Source organism: Styela clava, chromosome 13, assembly GCF_964204865.1.
Source record: "Styela clava chromosome 13, kaStyClav1.hap1.2, whole genome shotgun sequence".
Lineage (NCBI taxonomy): Eukaryota > Metazoa > Chordata > Ascidiacea > Stolidobranchia > Styelidae > Styela > Styela clava.
The window spans coordinates 14,563,512-14,588,059 of record NC_135262.1 but is presented as its reverse complement, the minus strand read 5'-3'; the positions used below and the strand labels follow the sequence as shown (position 1 = coordinate 14,588,059).

General features: G+C 33.6%; 2 protein-coding genes across 3 annotated transcripts; one reads left to right on the top strand and one right to left on the bottom strand.

Moving 5' to 3' along the window:
* The first annotated feature begins 140 nt into the window (after nt 1-140).
* On the top strand, nt 141-24,443 carry LOC120332856 (uncharacterized). 2 transcript variants are annotated; one of them, XM_078119302.1, is made up of 35 exons: nt 141-522; nt 6,965-7,106; nt 7,180-7,355; nt 7,868-9,285; nt 9,521-9,761; nt 9,968-10,295; nt 10,377-10,576; nt 10,811-10,987; nt 11,292-11,563; nt 11,772-11,894; nt 12,113-12,253; nt 12,469-12,619; nt 13,021-13,109; nt 13,192-13,585; nt 13,969-14,147; nt 14,223-14,363; nt 14,682-14,810; nt 15,413-15,568; nt 15,892-16,019; nt 16,385-16,576; nt 16,645-16,835; nt 17,056-17,569; nt 17,640-17,825; nt 17,944-18,083; nt 18,177-18,331; nt 18,560-18,836; nt 19,303-19,453; nt 19,639-19,803; nt 20,698-20,835; nt 21,004-21,189; nt 21,691-21,835; nt 21,920-22,037; nt 22,380-22,438; nt 22,653-22,867; nt 23,323-24,443. In XM_078119302.1, exons 1-35 carry the CDS (start codon nt 417-419, stop codon nt 23,471-23,473), a joined length of 7,674 nt encoding a protein of 2,557 aa, XP_077975428.1. In that variant the 5' UTR covers nt 141-416; the 3' UTR covers nt 23,474-24,443. The 2 variants fall into 2 exon arrangements, with proteins under 2 accessions (XP_077975428.1, XP_077975429.1); XM_078119303.1 differs by lacking the exon at nt 23,323-24,443 and having other exon boundaries at nt 22,657-22,818.
* LOC144431318 (microfibril-associated glycoprotein 4-like) lies at nt 5,373-7,091 on the bottom strand. Its single transcript, XM_078119304.1, has 2 exons — nt 6,672-7,091; nt 5,373-6,335 (listed from the first exon to the last, which is right to left on the bottom strand). The coding sequence occupies exons 1-2, from the start codon at nt 6,919-6,921 to the stop codon at nt 5,650-5,652; spliced, it is 936 nt and encodes a 311-aa protein (XP_077975430.1). The 5' UTR covers nt 6,922-7,091; the 3' UTR covers nt 5,373-5,649.
* Nucleotides 24,444-24,548: the final 105 nt, after the last annotated feature.

The following is a 24,548-nucleotide window of genomic DNA, read 5'->3' as shown; positions in this document are numbered from 1 at the left end:
TTACGATTGTACCGGTACTTGAAAAAAATTGTAGAACAATTATTGTATATCATATTGCGATCAAGTCAGCTCATTACTAGTTAGTTTGTAAACGAATATATGCTAGCTAACTAACTCATCGAGTTGTACCAATAGGCTAGTCCCATTCATACAGGAAGTTCCAAGTTCGAGTTATGCTCTGACACAAAGAAGCGCTCAGAAAATATTGAACCCATTGGCTTTAGCAGACCCTTGATACAGAGAATTGGATATTGTCCAATATTCAATATAGTATGTCAACAGCAAAGCAAACACTAAGCGATCAAACTTTTCTAGTCTATGCTAGGGCAATGGACGAAAGCAAATGTCACAGAACGCCCATTTTAGTCTGACTCGCTGAGCACAGAATAATAACCAACCTAATTTGTATTTTTGTAATGATTTTAGTCATGCCTTTATCTGAGACAATAATGTTATTATCGACGGTAATTGCCATCATCTCTGGAATTCCATCCGGCCGCAGTAAAGAATACATCAATGTTGGTACGTAACGTTATATCTTTGTACGGCCAATTTAAATCAAGAATTCGACTCATGCAATCACCATCCCTGTATTCAGGTGTCCAGGGATTTTGTCAGGTTTACAACGTAATCAGCTTTTCGATTTATGTTTTTATAATTTATATACCCCCCCTAATAGAATAAAAGCTTATTTGCAAACGTATTTGTGCGCTTGGGGGCAACAGTTAATTTCACTTGTTTTAGTTAAAGTTAATCATTGGAGAGCATGCCTGGCTTATATAATTGCGTCTAATCTGACCCTGAAAATGAAAGTAAAACTTCATTGCGAAATAGACCTTATTCATTAAAAACCCATCCTACGCGCAAAAAGAAAAGTGATGTAAAAAAAAAATATTTAACATGAGCTCTTATGGGGAATGTGATCACCAGAGCAGAAATTTGAATTTTATGTAATTTTCTAGATATCTTTCATTGTATACGTGAGCAGTTTTGAGGAAAGAATATTTTCTACATCTTTTTTGATATTTTTATTATGATAAACATGGTCAAGATTTTTGATAATCGTTCATTGAAATTTTAATGAGCGCGGTGTTTCCGATGACGTCATTCTCACTAGACCATGAGATTCTGCCAACGCGCCGTGCTCTGTGGGTTATGCGCTCCAACTGCTTGTGATAACAGAATACTGGTATACCGGTACCGGGACCACAACTGGCGTTCAACGAAAGACCTATTTTGGTTTTAATTGGATGTTATATATTTCATGAATTCCATAATCCAATGGCCTAACTCGGTTCATATGTTGACACCATGTACCTATCCCAAATTGGTGATGTTCAGGGCTGGATTTAGACCATGAGAGGCCCCTTCATATTTTTGAGCTCAGAATTTCCCTCTAAACAACACCACATTTAATTGCTTAAAATTTAAAAATATGAAAGCATTTAACTTTTTATTCTCCCCATTCATGGGTGTAAATTTTTAATTAAAAGAATAAAAATTTACTTGAGGAAGTTTTACTTTCAATTTCTTTGATCAAACAACCGCTACAGCCATACTTTAACATAGAAACTTCCAGCAGAATGCGCATAATAATAATTTCCCTTATTATGATGCAAACGACGCAATAATGACTGTTTACAATGTGGTTGAAACCAGTTAGGTACAGAATTTTCTACTCTGAAAAGCTTGATATATATATATAGGCTACTTTTTGTAGGGTTCAAACTTGTCAAGTTTTCAAAAGAATTACAAACTTCGAAACCGAATTTCGAGGCTCTAGGTTTCATCCTGCCTAGCCTATTGGTAAATCCAGCCCTGGTGATGGTCCCTACAGCAAATTTCTGGCCCTAATCACTCAGCAGAGTGAAATAAATGGTTTTCAGCATTTATTTGCAAAGATAGATATTTTATTCAAACATATAGTTCAATTTAAAGCCTGTATATTGATATTATAAATATATGTCCCATTATTTCTGCATTGTGAGAAGGCTTTCCACACTATCAAGTCTAGACTATGAGGTTTTAGCGTCTTCCAATGTCCCAGATGGAAACTTCAGTCTTCATTTCGCATATTCTTTTCATAAATGCCATTAGCATTTGAAGCTTGACTGATTCCAATGTACCTTTCCCATTGTTGTTTAATGTAATCCTAATTGTTTAATGTATCCTAAATGTGACTTCAAATTTTTTTCTCACTTCAATCATCACATGTTTGAATACCCGAGCTGACTGCTACTGATTTGTTATTTGTTTACAATTTTTTTTATAAATTAACTGTCGTACTTGCTAAGTATCCACTAAGTGAAAATCTGCAAAAAAAAGCAGTGGTTTAATAATGGACTACATTTTTAACCGAATCTAAAAATATTCTGTAACTTAGTCAACTCTTCCTCCAAGGAGTTTTTGTTAAATTGTTCAAACATCTTAATTAACTGTTAATCTTGATAGCAAACATGTGGGGCAGGGGGGAGCTGACAGTGATGGTCGTATCGCTCCCCCAGTCTATACTGAATAACTGTGTGTTTTGTATATAATTTTTATTGATTCAATGCTTGTATTCTGGTTGACAAAATAAATCTCCCTCTCGTATTCAGTCATGTTTTTTAACCTAGTTAGGAGACCGGTATTGTACCATTGTAGGTTGGAGATATTCATCTTTTTTGTATACCGGTATCGTAAAACTTATCCTGCCTATTGGCAGGATGGCCAACATTTTTGTTCGTAGGCCTATTTCAGTAGCCTATTTGGACTAAATAATTTAGTTTTCACCTCTTGCAGCCTTGGTACGGTACCGGTAGTTTAAATAACACGTCAGCATGCCTTCAGTAAATGATTGCTAGCTGTACAGGTATAAATGCGTAAAACCAGTAAACAAACGTGATAGAAATGGTATGGGTTATAGATTGTCAATGTTGAATGCTTCCAGTACCGGACCCAAAGCGACATTAGCGCCGCATTTGCAGCACATATCCCACAGAGCACGGCGCGTTGGCAGAATTTCATAGTCTAGTGAGAATGACATCATCGGAAACACCGCTCTCATTGAAATTTTAATGAACGATTATCAAAAATCTTGACCATGTTTATCATGATAAAAATATTAAAGAAGATGTAAAAAATATTCTATCCTCATAACTGCTCACGTATACAATGAAAGATATCTAGAAAATTACCAAAAATGCAAATTTCTGCTCTGGTGATCACATTCCCCATAAGAGCTAATGTTAAAAAAAAATTTTACATCACTTTTCTTTTTGCGCGTAGGATGGGTTTTTAATGAATAAGGTCTCGAAGGCACTATCAAACGGCATGGCGTTCCTGCGTCATGCCCTTGATGGTGACCGTACATTTGAACCCATGCGTATACCCACGGGTTCAATCTATATGCGGGTGCTAAAACCCATGGGCTAGGGTTAGTATGGGTTTAACTATCCGTGAAACAAAAAAAATTTCATAGGTGCAATAGCATACAGGTGCAATTGTCATGGGTTCAAATGTACGTGGGTTCAAATGTAATGGAACCGCCCTTAATACATCAACCCATTCGTATAAATTAGGGATTCCCGACTTGGTTCGTAATATACGCTAGCTCGGTGATTAGACCAGCGTCTCTCAAACTGTGTTCCGCGGAACACTGTTGTTCCGCGAGCTACTTTGGTCTTTGGAGTGTTCCGCCGGGCAGAGATCAAAATTTGCGAAAAAATTGGTCACCATGGCAATCTCGGTCGCACATTGGCGCTCCTGTGTCGTAAATTTGTCTCTCAACTGACGACAAACAGGCGGACAGGCCTGGTGCCAGTCTGGTAAGCGTGGCATTTTCGTCAATCGTTCAATATCGTTACTTACCGTCTACCTAATTTTTTAATTAAAAAGTTTGCAGCAAACTTTTCAATTTTACCATAGGCTAAATTCACCCTTCTTTCAATGGATTGTTGGATTGCCTAAAACTGAAATCCTCAAAAGATTTCGTGATAAGTCGGTTCAAATCCATTACACAATTTTTTTATTATCAATTTGACCTCATTTCTTGGTGTTCCGCGAAGCGAGATAAAAGACGTAGGTGTTCCGGGGCAAAAGAGGTTTGAGAAACGATGGATCAGACCATTATTAACAACTCAAAATGATAGCGCGGTTGAAGTTTCGCTCTGGCGCATAAGCTGGAAATATAAGTACGTATTATTCTATACAATTTTTTTGTTTGGCTTTATTTCTGACCGCCGTCAAGTCGTTCAGATACTTTTGAACGATTGGGCAAATATCGCAAGTATCTTTATTAACTCCTTTATATTTAAATATATATACACAGTAGCTTATTAGTTTAGATCAGGATGGTCCAAACCCAGGCCCGCGGGCCACATGTGGCCCGTCGCTTCATTTTTTATGGCCCGCGTCGCTGTCACTGAATTGACTAGTGTTATGGCCATCTGAGACAATTAGCAAAGTTAAATGATGTGCTTGGCAAGTCTTAATTTTTAACTGGTTTTTATATTTTCGGTCGGGAATGTTTGCTAACAATATAAACTTCATAGAAAACTAAAAATCGAATGAAGAATCTATTAGCCTAGGTTGACACTATGCCTGATAACTAAATAATAATGTAATGACTGACCAATATAATTCCTGTCGGGTGTTTTTTTGCAACCAGCCTAAACAGTATTACAAAAAAATGCTGCCTATATATGTCAGAAAATTTAGTAATTGCCCTCGTGTATCTCAAATTTGGTAAAAATCGGTAATCAATAAATCTTCAGTTATTTTGTAAACATGAGTTTGAAAAAAAATCTGACGAATTCAAACAGATTTTTGACTGGATATGAGAGGGAAAATACCACAATGCTTGCTTAATATGTCTGCAAGTTGTGTCGGTGACAAACTAAAACGGCATTTTCTCCTTAAGGCACTGTTTACCTATTCTTGGCATTATTGTGGCCCGCGAACAACACAAAAATTATAGTGTGGCCCGCGAGACCGACAACCTTGGACCACCTTTGTTTAGATAGTCGTGGGAGCGCGTACTTGGGAACAAGTAGGAGTATAAATGACAGTGTTCGTCACAAGCATACAATGGTATTTCCAAAATATAAATACTGTCACCGTGCGCATTCCCTTGACAATCAACTTTGTAAATGAAAAATTATAGCAATACGTTAATACGATTTCATAGAATTCGATAGATTCTAAATTAATTCTGTACGCGCTACTTCAGGTTTACGTTGAGTCAACCCTGAACTCAGCTCAGCTTTAAGGTCGCCACTTTTGATTGTTCGAAATACACGAGAGACAAAATTGATACTTCCAATAGTTTATAGCGAAAAAATAGAATAACAAAGAGTCTCACTTACTGCACATTCTAATGTGATGCACGTTACATTACACCACGAAATGGTCTAAAAATAAACAGACTTTTGTAGTGTTATATTCCAAATGTTTGCCTTTTTAGTTCTTTTTTTAATTATAATTTGTCCACTTTATCTTATCTGCCTTTCGTATTACACGCATCGGTGTCGAAGTCTGGTGTGCTGTTGGATTATGAATTAAAATTTTCTCATTTTTTAATATGAGAAATTGCCCATATTGCAATATGTTATTGGAAGGAATGATCCTTATTTATTTAAGCATCTAGAAACATTGAGTACAAAAAATCGTTCATTGAAGCTTTATGGAAACATATCGAAATGCGGTATTTCTGGGATTGACATTTCCCCAATTTCGGATAAATATTTTTTCTTCTGTCATTTTTTCTCTGCGCGCAGAGTAAACTCCGTTAAGATTTGTATGGCTACAAAAACCATACCACCATCCACCTCTCTGGGATTTGACGCATGCTTCATTTCGCCTGCGATCATTATTATGATCGTACGTACTGAATGGCTTATGAGCGTTGAAGCCTAGGTGACTACCGAGGCCACGGGTTCCGCTGAATTGTCCAAGATCTGATATTTCAAAATCGAACTCTTCTGATAACATGCTGAAATCACTATGCTCCATGAATCCAGTAACACCGTCCCAGTCTTCCACATCAATGCGGAAGGCTAAATTTCTGATACCAAATTTCCCGACTCTCTTTTGTTTCGTAATTCTCAAAATATTTCGGAGACCTATCCAATGCTCTCTATCTGGAAACCCAAAACCATGTAAATAGTCATTCCAGCTACGATCAAAATTGACTTCTCCGTTCATTCTTGTTTGAATTGTCATCCAGCCTCTTTTTCCCGAAAATACTCCAGGTAGCTGCATGTCACAAAATATAGGCATTTGATAAAAGCCATGAAAAATCTGAATCATATATACACCGGATTGCGTGTATCCCTTGTTGAATATTTCGTTGCAATCTTAATGCAAAAATGTGTACGATTATCACTCTCCAGAAACACGCGTTGGAGCAAGGGGACAGCATTTATATAAATCTTCTTCGTGAAATACTGGTGTAGCCTTTTACACATATGTAGCTCGGGTATTTTTACGCAAATAGTGTACATTTAATAATCCGCAATGACGGCTACATATCCATGTTCCAATCTATTTTTAGGATTATATTGTATCTCATCTAAAACAATTTTATGTAGACAGCTTTGTGTGCCCGATTATTGTTATGCCTAGTTTTAAATTGGTTCAAAAAATTAGATTTGGGTCTACGTATAGTACTCAGAATACTGAAAGCAACATACCGTTAAATACATCTCCATTCGAATGAATTATTGATATTTCAAGCTGATTCGTTGCGTTATTTCTCTCTTTAGACTCTATAATAACTTTTTCAAGATCCACCACAAGATGAAGCATTAATGTTATTTGATCTTTTAAAGCGGTGAATGTAATGTGGGAGGAATCGTCTCCCAGGGCGGCGTTTTTCCATTGGCATATAGCGAACGGAACTATAAATATAATCACCAAAAACGTTGCTGTATTTCTAATCATCCCTTCAGCAATCACGTATTTTAAGTATTTTATATATCTGCAGAAAAAAAAATTTCAGTTGGTTCTGGACATCTCTATTCGCCTAATTATCCGCAGTGCTCGGGACGACAGTCAATTGTTTGGATATTTAATGCATCAGTTCAGTCACCTGTGATAATAAAATTCATGGACTTTGACATACCCTCGTGAGTTCCATCTCCATTAACATTTTTTTAAGTTGGGTATTTTTCAATAATTAATAAAACCGATTAAATACAGATGTGCACAGGCTCAACTTGTTGTAGATCATCATGGTCTATTGCCTATAAGTCTTTGTGAACAAGAAACTGCTTACATTTTACATTCGACGAAAAAACTCTCCCTGACCTTCAATGGCGTAGACGCCGTAGAGAATACTTGCGGACGAGGCGTTGCTTTTTTCTACGTCTTCCCGAGTGAGTGAATAAAATATGTCATATATCATAGTCAGTATACTCAGTACCTCAGGGCTCAGACTAATTAAAAGTCCTGTCCACTAAATGAGTGCTAAATAAAATCTGATACGATTTATAATTTTAACTTTGACTTTGAAAAGCAATGATTTATTGCAATTGTATCATAACATGGATATCTACTCAAATTTAAAATCTTCCCGTCGAAGGTCTGTAGGACATTCCTACCTATCGCTTGTTCGTTCCACTCAAACGAATTTTCAAGATATATAGGCAGCAAAAGCCTCTGATTTTGTTTCAATTTTATTCGGTGTAATTTTCTTGAATTCTATTGGTCACTAAAATGTATTATTTGCACTCAGAGGAGGCGGCCTCAATATATCTATACAAAACAAACATTCACGTGAACGTGAAAATTCTATTATTACATTTGGAATGGTGTTGATATGATCAGAAATACGTAGGATGAATTTAGAGGTTACTGTCTGTTTGCAAGCTCATAATTCCTTTGTCAGATATAAGCACAATTTTCAAAGAGTTTGGCATTGCCGGGAAGAAGCAATATATGAAAGTTTACATTCAAAGCATTCCTGAAGAAATTGAATGTGACTGTCTTCTGCAAGTGGATCATCAAAAAAAAAAATTTCAAATATCCAAGGAATCATATATTGTCGAATTATTTTTTATGGAATCTGGCAAAAAGCAATGTCTCATTCAATGTCAAATGACCTATTTGAATGAGAATAAATACATTGGATTCATAGATGCTAATCCAACCTTTGTAGTCTACGATAATTTAGTAAACAGCAGTATTTTACTGGGAAACAAGTTGAAATTGCAACGTTGCATGTCAAATACAAACAACTTCAACCTAACTGTTGATCTGCCGTTCCTTTACACTGTGACATATCATCTATATTTTCCTGAGCTTAGTGAGTATGTGCTTACTAAAAAAATTAGTTACAGTGAAGAACTTCTACAGTATCGTTCCAACATACACATGGTATTTCAATTTCCAATTGAACTCCAGGACAAACTAGGGCCAGGTGCACATTACGCATTCCTCGTCCTAGAAAACGATGTCTCAGCTACCAACTACACCTTTAAGATATGCTTCTGTGAGAAACTCAACATTCTAAACATTCAACCAATAAAATACATTGACCTTGAACCGACAACATTTTCTGTTACAGTTTTCATATATGAAGGGAGTCCTGCGTTTATCAAGGCTAATCTAAAAAATAAACAAGATAACAGAGATGTAGCAACTACGAGTGCATTTTGCAGCAATCCTCAAGAATGTAGGGAGGTTATTTTAGAAATGTCTGTTCCGTTTGAAGGAATGTTCGATATTTTCGTGAAAGCGAATAACAGTTTGGGGGAAGTGACGTCGGAGATGGGACCTGTTGAAAGTTTTCCTCTAGTACACGACGTGTATGTGACGTCATCACTGCCGATTTTCACTACAAATCATGCGATAATACTTGTTTTTTATAAAATTACAAGCAGTGGAACATTTGATGTAAAAGTTTCGATCAATGATAACGTGATTGCAGAAAAAGAAGTGTCGTCACATAGTACATTCAAAATTATTGAAAGCAAATTGTCGGAATTAAAAATTCCATTCGATGCAGCTGAATATAAAATATACAACACATCACATCTCTTTACCAAGCCTGGGACATACATTATAACTGCAAAAGTAACAACTGAAAACAATAAACAAAGTTTAAGCGATGAAATATCAGTTATTGTAATGAGCGCTGTCGCGACTGTGTGCTTGTGGAAAGTAAAGATTCGAGATGGAAGTTCTCGATCATTTGTGAGATCAAGTTTACATGGAAAATCACCGATTTTATTGAGCGCAGATATTGATATGGAATGTGACATTCCTAATACAGATGAAATAAAGTATAAGTGGAAAATATATAAAGTAAGTTATCTGATGCTAAGGCATATAAATTATTAATACTTAAATATTGTGTGAAACGATTAGGTTAGTTGTAATTCTCATATTTATTGCTAAAAATTAAATGAGGACTTTAGTTAGAAACGTATTTATATCAAATTGGTTGTCTCTTACTTACTCATTGTAAGTTTTTCCATTTACTGTAATAGGGTATTTCATGTTACTTGTCCCGCAACCTTATCTATCACTTTTGTTATAGGTGAAGACCCTGACAACAAAACCAGAAAATGAAATTCTATTTGAAAACTTAGTGATAGAGACAAATGAACTTAATATCAGACCATGGATGATTGATCCTGGACTTTATATTATTCAAGTTATTGTTACTCAAGTCGGCAACAGTGGAATTCTTATTCAACAAGTTGAAGATTTTACATCAATTAAAATACCAAGGATTGAATTGAATGCACAAATATGTGTGGGAACATCGAGAGAAATAGGTATGGAAACCATTGAATTTTTTTTTTGTATTGCTATTTGTCACTCACTGAATGAATTGTATTAAGATTTGGATGATATTCCTAACAATGAAGTCAACATATTATGTGGAAAGAATTTCTTACACGGACTAAACATATTTCATGCTTCATTCCGAATTCTATTGCTTTTCAGCCTTTGATGAATGATTTTATTCCCTATTTACTAGGCCACAACACATCTCAAATATCATTTGATGGAACTTGTTCACTGAATCCACATATTCAAGATCAACAATATGACTGGTTTTGCTCTTTAAATATTGAAGATTTACCTGTTGATAAACATATTGGAATGTTTCAACATAAGGGATCATGTTTTGGTTGGAATCCATCATTTGTAGGAAATCAAACAAAAGTTGAAATCAATGTTGATGAAACTAAAATAAAAAATAAATTTTACATCAGATTATTTGTTAGTTTATCTGGATATGAAGATGTTTTTACTGATCAAGAAGTTCTCATTTTATCACATCCTGCTCCAAGTTTGAATATTTTGTGAGTGTATTATTTTTATCTTGTTTTTATTTGTTGCTTCGTGTTGTTTGTTTTGTTCTCTGATTAAATATCTCATTACAGATGTTGGGTGAATTGCAAAAAAGTATTGAAACCTCAAGAACCTTTGATTCTACAAATCCAATGTGATTCATGCGTGCGATACAAATGGAATACAATATTTGGAAAGTTGAGTGATTGTGATTTGAAAGAGTTTTGTAAAGTGGAATCTACTTCCTTAGAGCAAATCAATTCAACAAAAGCTATTCTTATCACCGCTACAGGTTAATTAGTAGTTTGAACTTAATGCTTCCCATGTTATCATTAGTAACTACCTTTTTCTTTCATCTATTTTCAGTCGTCATATGAGTTAAACATAGTATGTGGATTAAATCTCTGATGTTTAGATATACGAATAATTTTAGTGATCCTCGAATAGGTATTGTGATATTGTTAATTATTATTTCCCCCTTATCGACAAAACTTTAGATATTAATAATAATGTTTACTTATTTAAGGTTTTGATGAAGTTGGTCAAAATGCATCAATCACTATCAAAACCCACATTATTCAACCTCCATCTGCAATAAAATGTTCATATCAACCTAATACTGGATTCGGATTCATCACAAGTTTTAATTTGACATGCTCATCTTATGAAAGACTCATGATCAAGTTTTCTTTGATTGATGGAGGTAATTCTTATACTGTAATATTTCGAAAGATATTGAAAAATATTTTCATAGTCACGAGATAAATATGTGGTGGTGACCATTCACTTTACACTTTCAGATAATATCAATCAGATTCACAAACTTGTACTAGAATATCAGATATATGTAATAGGCCATTTTCTTTTATATTCTAAAGAAGTATATGCGATTTCTGATTGCTATATTTAATGTCACAAAACTTGGGTATTTTCTCTTCGTGGCAAACCTGGAAAACAAGCTAAAAGTAGAGTAGATTTTTTATTTATTAATTTTATGTTTTTTTTAGAATCCACGTCTCTTCTACAATATGGTTATGAAACTCAAATGACAGATTTAATTCTTCCACCTGGTTACATTCAAATACAAGCAGAAACATGTAATTCTGCTGGTTCGTGTTCACATCATATATTCCCAATACAAGTAGAAAAAAGCAAAATTCCAGCAGAATCTCAGAGCTTAAAACAAGTACTTGAAAATGCAATAAAATCCGATAATTCACAAAAAGTTGCTCAATTTGTTTCATCATTATCAAAGAATCCTGATTTTTCTATGAACTTGGTAAGTTAGATAGCAGTTCTAGAGTACATAGAAATAATTTCTTACGTGATTTCAGCTTCCGACCAAAACACATCTATTGTGTAGAATATTTAGTCATATCAAATTCTTTGGATATGCACGTTTTAGAGACGAAGAATCTCAGTAATGATATGAGGATATAAATCAAACTTAATGTTTTTCTCAATCAAACATATTATTCATATTTCAGAAAAAGAAAATATTGAATTTTGCATTGAATTCAATTTTTACATCAACTGAATCAGTGAAACAAACTACAGATGTTCTGCAAGTTACAACAGAGGATTTCAAGAGCTTGGATGACACTATTCAGGTAAATGTAAATCTAAACAAAATTTCATTGATGAAATACTACTAATGTTGCTCTGTAATGTACTCTAAATCTTCAAAGGCAATAGGATAATTATAAGTGCATGTATGGCTCATCATCTGATGTTGGCAACTACTTAAAATATGAGTTTTGTTTTAAATTTACTTTTTATTTTAATTTCAAATGCTTTCAACCTGTTGATATATTTTTTATTTTTCTAGGCAAACCTCATAAATAAACTATCTGATGTATCTACCTGGATACATAATGATATTGATTCATCAATTGATTCTATTTCATCAGTTGTTAAAACATCATTGCTTGTTTCATCCAATATTATGCAGAGAATGAGTGAAAGTGAGGTGAGATCCAAGAATTTTAAAACTACACAAGTTATTTGGTTATTTATTGGAATGTTGAAAATTGTTGTAGTATTTCCTATTTTTTTTTATGCTTAAAAAGAGTTCCAGGCAAAGGTTCAGACTCCATGAATACACAATTTTTACTAAACTATGTTTCGAGTCAAGATTTACTGATTCAGGGATAGTTGAAACATAGCCCTAGTTCTACATTCCAGGTTACTACAACATCCAACCATCGAACTCTCACAACAATAGTTGATGATTTAAGTCGTGAAATGCTTGAAGCAATTCTACCTGGAGATGAAATATTGAAGATTAAAACAAGATCTGTGGATACTAGTATTGTGCGATATAAACAAAGTGAAAGTGAGTTATTCTTTTTTATGTTATATTGTGTTGTAAAAAATATAGATTATGGTAATTTGTCTTGCCGCGAATATTACTAAATCAATTAATTGAGAGGTGTCTCAACGATGACGTGCCCCAATTGTATGAATCTAATTTTATATGATTACTTTAAATTTGTACCAAAATAATATATATATATACTAAACCAGAACATGGCACAAATCCCACTATGTATGCTTACTTCAACCATTTGCGCTGATATATATGTCCACCCTAATTTAGAACCAAGTGTGAACCAAATGTGGTGAAGTGGGACAAATATATTAAAATGGCGATAAGTGGGAAACAACATTTTTGAGACACAACAATTTATTTGCATTTCAAATACATTTTGAAATTTGTCTATTTCGATTCAATAGATTTGACTTTAGCTGACGATGAGGTACAAATCAAAGTTGGAGATTTTGAAGGGACAGATGTTGATGATAATGAATTATTGAATATACAGGTAACAAAAATATGTTTAGATGGTTGAGGATGATGGTGTAATATGGATGACATTTGGTAAACTATTTCAATATATTTGCCAGGTTTTCAGATTCAACTCTTCAAACACAAAATTTAACACAAAATCAAACAAAGCAGATGAAGTAGTTGGAATAACTTTGTCAAAATCTCACAAAATTCCAGGAAAAATAAAATCAGAAACAAAAACATTTTCCTTGACAAAACCAATAAAATATGGTTTGTTAAATCATCAACCTGAACCTGAATATTTTAATGTAAAATTGAACGAAACAAAACAAGGTTTATGGAGCGGATTTTTACCAATTGTTGTGGAAGGTCCTCATGAAAATGTAGCTTTGAAAATAAGAATAATTTCAAATGATGTTTTGGGAGCTGCAAAAGTGAAATTAACTTTACAAGAAAGTAACATTCTGGAAATGGATCGGTTCAAACTTGAAAAAATTGTCAATGAAACAGGTAGTCATAAATTTTGTTTCGTTTTCAATTTAGATATATGTTTAAAATAGGCCCTTCAATTTAAATGATATATTACAATCTTGAAGCATAATCAACAAAGGATAGTTCTTTAAAGCTCTGTTGAGTCAAAAGTCTTATGTTACTTTCCTATTTTGTGAAAAATGTCTGGAAATCATCTTTTGATTCGCCATTGAATAGGATAGTATTTATATATTTTTATCCCTGGATAATAAAATGCCAATAATATGGCTTAAAAAATAATATGAACCACAGAACCAGCGTTATTTGCTTGTAGCTTACCAGGTAAATATTTCAAATGCATAGACATGGTTAGCAGAGGAAGTTATCACCTAGTTAATTCACCCTAATTTATCATCTCACAGAATTTGCATCTCAAGGTGGATTTACTTGGACAATACCTATCCTGAAAGGTCATACAATTTTCAATTTAACAATAGAGACTCAATCTACCCAACCAGTGAGTTTCAAAATATTGACATATGCCCCAAAGTGTACATTCTGGGATGACATGATTAATGATTGGAATAGTGATGGTTGTAAGGTTTGTAATTGTAAAACATTTTGGTTTGGGAGTTAGGACAATTTTTTTCAGCTGATTACATTTTTCTATTCCTAGGCCACTCTGACTTCAACACTAGACAAATGGACTTGGTGTGAATGTGATTCTCAAACATTTTCAAGAACGAGAAAAATTTCCTCACCAAATTTATTTTCATCAAGATTAATTGTTTATCCAAATAAAATTGATTTTACCAAGGTAAGTTGTTTGGTTTTTTTAACTTCTGCTATGTTTCTTCCATAGATCCTATCTATACATCAGAAACATTTTGCTGTAATAGTTGTCCTGCTCTGGAAATTGAACAAAAGATCCCTAATTAATCTTTTGATTTTAACTAAAGTATTTGTTGGTATTTAATTCACATAATGTTACTCAGATCAACCACGATTGACCTGTGGCCATTTTTTTAAAATATTTTTGTTCAATCAAGTTACATATAGTTTTTTCAGAAAATTATGACCATGAAATCGTTGACATAAACCTATGCTCTTCACATTAGATTACTTTGTTGTTAAGGTATCCTGGAATTTATGGGAGGAATTTTATGACAATCCAATCATATTTCTAACAGTATTTGGAATGTATTTAGTATTTGGATCGGTTTTGTTTTGGGCAAGATGGAGAGATAAAACTGATATGGATTTTGTGAGTATATTTTACTGAGGTGTGACTTTGATTTGGCCAAACATTTTGTATCTTCAAAGGAATCAATCTATGTCATGGTTTCCCAAACTGGGGTCTGCGGACCCCTGTGGGTCCGTGATGAATGCACAGGGGGTCTGCGACGATATTAAATAAGTCTAATGGATCTCTAATGATTGATTTAAAGCCATTGTTTTTTTTCTTTGGAACGTTGTAGACAAAACTTGCTGACAAAATTAATGTCAGAGAGGGCAATTTAAAAAATCTACATGTGTGAGGCAGCATTTTCATCTTTTACCAATTTGATGTAAAAATATAGGTTGAGACTTGCCGTAGAGTTGGACCTACGAGTTTGCTTGTCACAAATTGCTATGACAATTGATAAATAGTGCAGTCGAAAGCAATCTCATTCAACACATTAATATCGTTCATGTTTTTATGATGTAAATGAAACATTACTCTTTCTCGATTGTTAGGCATAGAATGTGGGTCCGTCAAAAACAAGATTATAAAGCAGGGGTCAGCGACCGAACAAAATTTGGGAAAAACTGATCTATGTGATCATACACTTGTCTCATGCCTATCATCTGTTTATGTTTAAACAGCATTCTTACATAGAAGTGAGCGACAATCTTCCAAATGAACACTACAGATATTTACTTACAATATTTACTGGGAATCGTCGTAGATCTGGACCTTCATCCACTGTTGTTGTTAAAATTAATGGATCAAATGATAAAGGTGTTGTTCATATATTACAGGTAGGTAGGTGATATTTTTAAGATACAAAAAGAATCATTGAAGAAAAAAATATTGATATTTTGAATGACCAACTATTTAGGAGTCTATATAGTTTTTCGTTTTTCAAATTATGTTGAACATGTCATATTGTTTATTATTGGGGAGTTGCATGTGTGTTCTTGATATTTTGAAAATTACTGTTTGGTTTCAGTTTCCCAAGTAATGTAAAGAGAGCAATAATCATATTTATGTATTTGTGGTTTTGTTATCATAAATTATCACTATGTTTGTTCACATTCACACGGTTTTTCATTGTAACCATTAAATTGTAATAATCTTCTAGAAATGTGAAGAAGAAAGAATTTTATTACAAGGAAGTGTTATTACATTTCTTATTACAACACCTGGATGTCTTGGTGATATTACTACTGTTAGATTATGGCATGGTAATGAAGGTACAAGTCCTGAATGGTATGATATTTTCAATATTGACAAGTGGCTGAAAAAATTATTCATTAAATTATACAGCACTTGTACTAGAGAAACATGAAATCACCAACACTGTAAGAATGTAAATATTATTTAGGCCAAGTTCCACAGACAATGCTCTCCTAAATTTCATTTACATCTGACATCCCAAGCTTGGTCCACATTAGCTAGCATAATTACCACATAAATCAGTTCTTTTTGAACTGAACACTAATAAACTTCCAAATTCACTGTTAAATATCAGCTTTGTAGTATGAAATTGGTGTCCAGTTGCCAATACCCTATTAGCCGACATACGAGACAGCAATGTGTGAACAGGTAAGAAATTTCTGAGGAATGCTTTTCAGGTACATTGATCGTCTTGTTGTTCGAGATTATGAAACAAATGAATGTTGGTTTTTTCTTGTGAATACCTGGCTATCAGATTATCATATGGGAGAATGTCAAATTGATATTGAAGTTCATGCAGCCACTATCAAACATCTTCATTCATTTAAAAGTTTGTTCACAATTAAAAGTGAAAATTATTTGAAAGACAGGTGAGTTCATGTGTTGATATTACAGCACTAAATTGTGTCAATTTATCTGGCATTCTGTTATTTTTTAGACATCTCTGGTATTCATTATTTGCGATGCGTCCATGGTCACAACATGACATGTCTCGTACTCAACGCGTTGCTTGTTGTTCAATCCTTATATTCATGTTAATGTTGACTTCTCTCATGTTTTATGGACTTGAAGCCTCTCTTAGTATTGATCTGGGATATTATTCATTCAAATGGTCAAATATTGCTATTGGTGAGTTGATGATTTATACAGACTGACATTGATGATTTCTAACATAGCTTCACATCTGTGTGTCATAGATGTCAGACACAATCTAATAAATATTAATCATGTGAACTGCTATAAAATAAGCCTATATCTAACACTGGAGGTTTTGTCCAATTTGACAAGTTTTACAAAAAATACTTTATTAAATTATTATTTGATTTACTAATATTCCTTTTGTTTTCAGGATTGGAAAGTAGTATTTTATGTTTTCCTGCGACCTACATTGTGTCTGTGATATTTCGACAATCTCGACAACATCATAGATATCACCATTGCAACACAAGTAACTATGACACTATTACATCATCAATATCAGATTTTGATCTTCAACAAAGGATTTCATCCCGAAGGTTTAGTCATAGAACATTGACATCTTCAAGACATCTTTTGAGACATCGAGAGCTGAATAACATGGATTTAAGTGTTCCAAGATTTCGACATTTAAAATCTAAAAGACATCACAGTATGACATCATCACATAGAAGCAACTATGAGAAAATAACATGTTCAGACAGTAAAATACAACAATCATCCAAAATACAAATTATTGATAAAGACAGAAAAATTCAACTCCGAAAAAGTAAGCATTTAGATCAAAACAAGAGAAAAAGAAAACAACAAATAAAATATGATGGAAGGGAACTGCTTTTACCTTCTGCTGGTTTTCACGGAGATGCAGATTTGCAAGAACAAAAGAGGTAACATCTCGTTTCAGTAAGTGCAATTTAAAAAAAAAACTCTGAGTTTTATCCCTTATTCATTTTTCAGAAAAGCTCATCATCGATCAAAAGTTGTTACTGTCATGGATGTTGATCCTGATTCTGTTGATTTTAAACCATTACCTTGGTTTTGTATTTATTTTGCCTGGATATTAATTACTATTATTATCATTGGATCTTCTGTGCTCAGTTTGATGTATGGAATGACATATGGAAGTCATATTTCTAAACAATGGTAATAAATATGTGATACAAACAAGTATGAATTGTTTATGAGTTGAAAGCTGAAGCTCTGTAAATTCTTAGTTCAAGTCATGAATGCAATGCTAATTTCTTGTTTTCGCTTCATTCAGGTTGGTATCACTTTTGAGTGGAATAATTCAGAATGTGTTTGTATTGGAACCATTCAAAGCAATATTTCTTGCTTATATTATTGTTGTTAATAATCCAAGACATGATATATCAGACTGGGTACCTCCTCTGGGAACTGAAGGTATGGAGTTTCTGTAATTTTTTGCAATTCTTCTTTTCAATATTCATAGCAAATAGATTGTTTGTAATATTTTTGCGCAATGAATATTTTCAGTTCTTCCTCGAAGACACAAAAATCCGCGTCATATACTACAAAAATTAATCAAGGAACGAGAAACCGAATCAGCTTACAAATATCCTGATGTTGATAAAGTTAAAAATCAAACTATTGATAAATTGGAAGATAGAGTTTTTAAAAGAAGAATAAAGGTCAGTAATTTTCCTTGCTACAAAATAGTATTCACAAGCATACTTATGGTCAATGGTTTTTGCCTGTTTGCGTCAGCAGTCACTCAGACAAGGGCCATAGACAATAAGATCTGAAAATTAATCACTGAAATTAAATTAATCGCTTCTCAGTTGTTTATTTGTAAACTAAACTATTTCCTCATTCTCATATATATATCCACTGTATTTTATATTAATATGTATTTCCAGGACATATCAGTTCATCTCATATATCTTGCTATTCTGTTGATAATTGCATACGGACTTCATGATAATAAGATCATATATTTCAAGACAGCTGTTAAAAATATGTTTGATGGAAATTCAGTCTTGAGTAAAATGAAAGTGAAAACTCGAACTGATGTTTATGATTGGTTTAAAGGACCTTTGATTGACAGTTTGTATGGAGGTCACACCTCCCATTTCCCAGATAAACAATTATTGGTTATTGGACCCCCAACTTTGAGACAGCAAAGGATCACAGAGGGTAGGTACTCTGTGTTCAAGCATTATAGTTTAGGTTCATTGAAACGGAAAACTTGGAATTTTTTAATATGTGTTTCACACTTTCATTTGATATATAGTGTTGAGCCCTGCAGTATATTTTGTTGTGCGTGTTGCTTGGTGGAAGGCATAGTGTTTTAACTAATTAGAGATTTTTAACATGTGACATCAAAAAACTTGGTTTCTACAATGATTACAACAAATTTGTTACAAGAATGAATCACTTATATAACAAGTGTGCTACCAGGTTTCACAATCTAGAAACTAGTTGTGCCAACTAAATGGATTGTATGTGATCCAAGTGGTACACATATGCAAATACTGCACATGGCTAATCGGCTGCAGTATCAAAATGTTGTGTAATGCGTTTCAATCCTTATGTTCTCATCTCCATACTCTTTTTACTTTTAAAAATGAAACCTTCACAAACCTTGCCAACTCATTTACAGGTCTACCCTGTGTCTACACATCTGTTATTCCATATTTAAAAACAACATCAACATGTAAATCAGTTGTTTATGAAGAAAATAAAAAATATTCAACTGGTTGGTTTAAATATCATCCATATGAGATAGTGATGCATTACAAGAGAGAACAAAGGTATCAAAATTAATTCTATTACTTTTATCATGAATCAAATATACCTGATTATGTTTCATTGCAAATGCTATGAAGAGACATATAAGTTATTGACTGGCGTTTTCTATTTCAATGGTGTTATGATTCCAGGCCAGTTGTTTTATATTATTATGATTATCATATATTATTATTGTAATTTCTTTCAGTCCGTGGACTTATGTTGTTGGCGATCCATACTCTCTACCATTCTTAGGAGAACATGATAACTATCATCTAGGTGGATATGTTGCAAAACTTACTAAGAATAAAAATAATGCAACAAAGATTATTCAATATTTACAAGATAATAATTGGATTGATGATAAATCTAGGTAAGATTTTATGAGATTTGTAGGAATTAATTTAAGAGAAAATTAGTTGTTGTTGGTATATTTTTTTAAATCCGAAGACTGTAATATTCACATAACATTGTATAAGCATTTGAGAATGTTGGAAAAACTTAGGCATAGCTTTGAATTAATGCTTTCAGTAGTACAGGGTGACCCCATAAAACAGAACCCATGAATGTCTTAAGAACTCTAGGAAGTTTAGTTTAGTTAGAAGTTATGTTCTCTCTAAAATATGCTACAAAGCCCTCTTCGGCATTGAAGCCAGACTTACATCCATTGTGCAAAATTGTCAATCACTCACACACACTCCTGTATGAGGATTTGTCTTATTTTTGCCGCAGTCTTGAGTCGACCAATTGTTTGAGGATTGTTCTGATACACATTGTACATCGAATACCATTACAGATAAACATCTGGGGGGTTCAAGTCAAATGAATAAGGTGCTCATGCTCACTCTACGTCACTGCTGATCAGCATTTTCTGAAATAGCTCTCTCGGCCAGTCAAGGGTATGAATTGAATCATGCAGCGAACCATGATCTCTTGCTAGGATACCATTCTGTGTAGGGAAAAAGCTCATTAGTCAATAGTCATCCCAGATTGGTGTATTTACTTGCTGAAGGAACTTGTTTACAGCAAGCAATTGTGTAAAGTTGGGATGGTAGCAAAAAAATCAATAATAAATTTGCACAGAATAGTCACCTACGAGGTTGTCAACTGGTTACGATAATCATCAATTTGGTCTCACACATTCTTATAATGAGTAGAATCATGAACAGGGCATCGGACCAGTGTAGTTGATTGATATACATTCAGAAAATGCAGAAACTTCTCCTCATTGGTAGGCATGTAAAAACTTTCAAAAATTTTCTTTTAGAATCGTCATGCTGGAAACAGTTTTATACAACACTGCAGTTCGATTATTTTGTATTGTTTTACTTGGTGTAGAAATTCCAAACACAGGTCAAGTGCATGTTACTTTACAATTAATGGTGATGAGAACTCATCATATTGTGTAAGTTAATCTATAATTATATTTTGTTAGACTTCACAAGAATGTTTTTGGTCAATAATAGAAACAATAGTTTTGACAGTATCATTGCAATTGATCACAATAATCGCCTTGCTTGTATTAAAAATGAAGTTTAACGATCTTCATAACTAATGCTTTTGTTTGTTTCAGGACATCATATGACGTTATTGTGTTCATCAGTTTGTTTGCTTTACTAGCAATGGTTTTTTATTTCATTTACAATATTGTGAGTCTTGCTAGAGAAACAGGATTTGAATACTTTGGTGATGTTTGGAATGTTCTTGAAATATTAACATTGATCACATCTGTTGGAGCTGTCATTACTTTTTTATCAAAGTAAGTTAGAATAGGATTTACATGTTGACCTAGGGGAGAGGAAAGCCAATAAGGCAGCTTAATCTTATGGCGGACCACGGCTTCTCATCCGGTTACCAGTTCATGTCAGGTATGGGATTAGTTATTTGTTTTCAGATGCATGAACTTGATGGTGGAGGAAGCCCTAACCGACCAGCGGTTATGTGAACCACCCTACGTCAGCAAGGAGTCAAGCAGTCCTCGCAAATAACTATCCACGCATGGGACTCAAACCTGGGAATTCACACAGAGTAATCAGAGGTGCGGTGGCGAGCGTATTCCTAACGCTTAGCACAATGCGCCTCACTGCCGAGCCAGGTACTCAGTACCTCTTCCCTGAATTTATCATTTTTAAGTTTATGGTTTTGTTATTGTAATGTAACATAGCTTTTCCTAAGTGGTTGAGAGCATATAGATGTGAATCCCTGCATACATGGGGTATAATGTATTATGATTTTACTAGTAAACTGTTCAATTTCACAGAGCAACATACACAGATCTAGCACTTCATGCAACTAAAACAGGAAATGATAATTTATTTCTATTCTACACTGCATCATGTCTTGATTACACTTTAACTTGTTTACTTGGATATTGTATATTCTTCACTATGATGAGGACTGTTGCAGTAAGTTATATTTCATATATGACAATAAATATCAAGGTTAACCTGTGCAAATCTGACGTATAGACTTTTAAACGTTTTTTTTAGATAATGGAAGGTCACCATCACTTCAGATTAGCAAATGCGACAATGCAAATTATAAGATTCGATTTAGCAGGACATTTATTTTGTTTATTTATTGGATATATGGCTTTCTGTCATTCAGGTGGGTGTTGTTTTTTGTAACCACCTGTTGAGATGATGTGTATGATTATACGTATATATGATGTACTATTTAAAGATGATACTCGAGAAACAATCATTTCATCCAACAGCATGGTGAAGCCGGCCAAAAGCGAATTTTGTATCTTGCTTTCAGACATTCGAAATAGGATTATTTCATTATCCCAGGTGGGAGGAAAGTCGACCAGATGACTTAATCATATGACGAACCAGACTTTCCTTAGTTACCAGTCCATGTTGGGAATACTTTACCAGTTGCTTTTTTTCAGATGCGCCAACTTCACAATTATCGCCCGATTTTTTATCACTGTTTAATATATTTCAGGTCTCATTATGTTTCATGATATGTTGGATTTCAGCAGCATATTGAGAGCAACACAATCTGTAAGTTTTCTTTTTATGTTAATGTTACAAACTACAGTAATAAAACTATTCCCAAGTTGAACCCAACCCAACCCAAGTTCTCTTTGCTTTGATTCTTCTGTGAAAATGAAAAAACTATATGTATTTCAAATAGTATTTACTTTACACTTTTATAAGTTTGTGTCACGGACATTAGATTGCACAAACATTTTTCGATAATATACCAAACTTTCAGATAGTTGCCTATGCAGCAGGAGCATACATGAACAATTTACTTGCAGAACATCCAATGCATGGTGGAATATTTCTCCTCATATTTTTGATCATTTATGTTAAGTTATTTGTTAATTTTTATGCCTGTATTTTGGAGAATGCGTATCGGGAATCAAAATTATTATTACGAGATATTAAAAAGGGAGATTTTGTTCATTTGACAAGAAAACAAATCAGGCAAGTATTCTTTTCTTTGGTGAGGATTATAATGAGCCAAATTTCATTGTTTTTGATATTTGAGTCATAGGAATATTTGATGATATTTTAAGGGTGTAAAGATCGGAAATCAAAGATTCGTCTTATGATCAGTCCAGATATAGAAAAATAGCCATTGAATGTTGTTTTCAATGCTACATGAATTTGGAACATAAATGAATTTTTAAAACTTGAATTATATGATCAATATTTTGAGGATGGAGAATTCTGATGGTCAATTTTTCAGAGATTACAGATCTGTCTTTCCTGTGTTCATAATGTCAAAACATAAACATCACTGGCTTGATTTGGCATCCATCACTATTATCTTTGAGAAACTTTTATATCGCAGATTAATTAATTCTTGCCAAAATCACAAACTCATCAATAAATACCATTTTGCATTAATAGTCAATTTGTCACTGAATGTTTTTTAGATCATTATTTGCGATTGAAGCAAGAAAACGAGCTGAGGAGGAAGCAAAAGAAAAGCTGGAAAGTGAAAAATTGAAAGAAAAAATACTGAAAGAAATGAATGAAATTCAAAAAGAAAGAAAAAATGGAACAAAATTACTGAAAAATGTTTAGAATTGGGTTTGTAGTTTTACGAGAAGATCAGCTTCAAAATTGGCAATGAAAAGCATATTATTCGAGAGATGTTGGAGCAGAATAAAAATGAAAAAAGCGGAATTGCCCATTACAAAGTGTTGTTGTATCAGTGTAATAATTACTGTCATTCATTTTGGTGCTTTATAAATATATATATATATGGTTGTCGTTGTCGCTACAAGCACAGTGATGAAAACTTCCATTTTTAGGTTGGCTTTTTAAATTGCTAGATATGATGTCATTCAAGGGTTTGAAACTGTTCTATGTAATAGTGTTTTTTCAATTAATTTCAATCTAATGTCGCTACACATAAAGAGTCAAGTAGTAGTTTGATTCGAAACCAAGCTTACCATCACCATCCACAACATTATATGATAATAGCACTTTCACTAACACAATGATTCACAATCTGTGTTCTGTGTCAAATTGTTGTCCCCGAAATATTCTTTTATTGTAGGATATTTTATTATAACAAAAAGTAATCCAAATCCACCAAGCATGTATTCAGTGTTAGGAAGATTCTGATTTGTGTAATAACCTTCCCGTGGGAACGGACTTCCTAGTTTATTTCTGAAACAATAGCTAACAACAAAATGTTAAAGGAAACAATTGAAATTTGATTAGCAGCTCAAACGTCATTTTCAAGCATAGTTGATTGACTCGTTTTCGTAATGTCAGGCCTGAGTATGAATTCAGCTCATCTTTTTCTGTGACCTGAGCCGAATTCATGTCACGTTCTTGACACACTGTGGTATGAAATTGATAGTATGTTGCTACATAAGTGTGGGTCACTTATATGGATCGACAAGTCAAGTTATCACTCTATATTCCATGTTTTTTTTTTTGAGTTTTGAGTAGCTTTAGAAATGCGTATCACATGAAATTGGTAAAAAAATTTTAAATATGTTAATTTAGCTATTAGTTTGTTACAGTTAGTGAATCTTCATTTTTTGGATAGGCAATTGTAACAAATAGCCGACTCTTTCCCAGAATCTCTGCTATAGCCTTCCAGTCTTACCTGTTCGGCAGTTAAGCAAGGAACATATTTTATGAT

What these genes read in the sequence shown, in the direction of transcription:
- LOC120332856 (XM_078119302.1), top strand. Translation starts at nt 417, where the DNA reads ATGATTTTAGTCATGCCTTTATCTGAGACAATAATGTTATTATCGACG. An exon ending in GTGTTGTTCATATATTACAG is followed by an intron (nt 15,569 to 15,891) that starts GTAGGTAGGTGA and finishes ATAATCTTCTAG; the next exon opens with AAATGTGAAGAAGAAAGAAT. An exon ending in GTCATTACTTTTTTATCAAA is followed by an intron (nt 21,190 to 21,690) that starts GTAAGTTAGAAT and finishes TCAATTTCACAG; the next exon opens with AGCAACATACACAGATCTAG.
- LOC144431318 (XM_078119304.1), bottom strand. Translation starts at nt 6,921, where the DNA reads ATGATTAGAAATACAGCAACGTTTTTGGTGATTATATTTATAGTTCCG. An exon ending in GAATGGAGATGTATTTAACG is followed by an intron (nt 6,336 to 6,671) that starts GTATGTTGCTTT and finishes TTTTGCATTAAG; the next exon opens with ATTGCAACGAAATATTCAAC.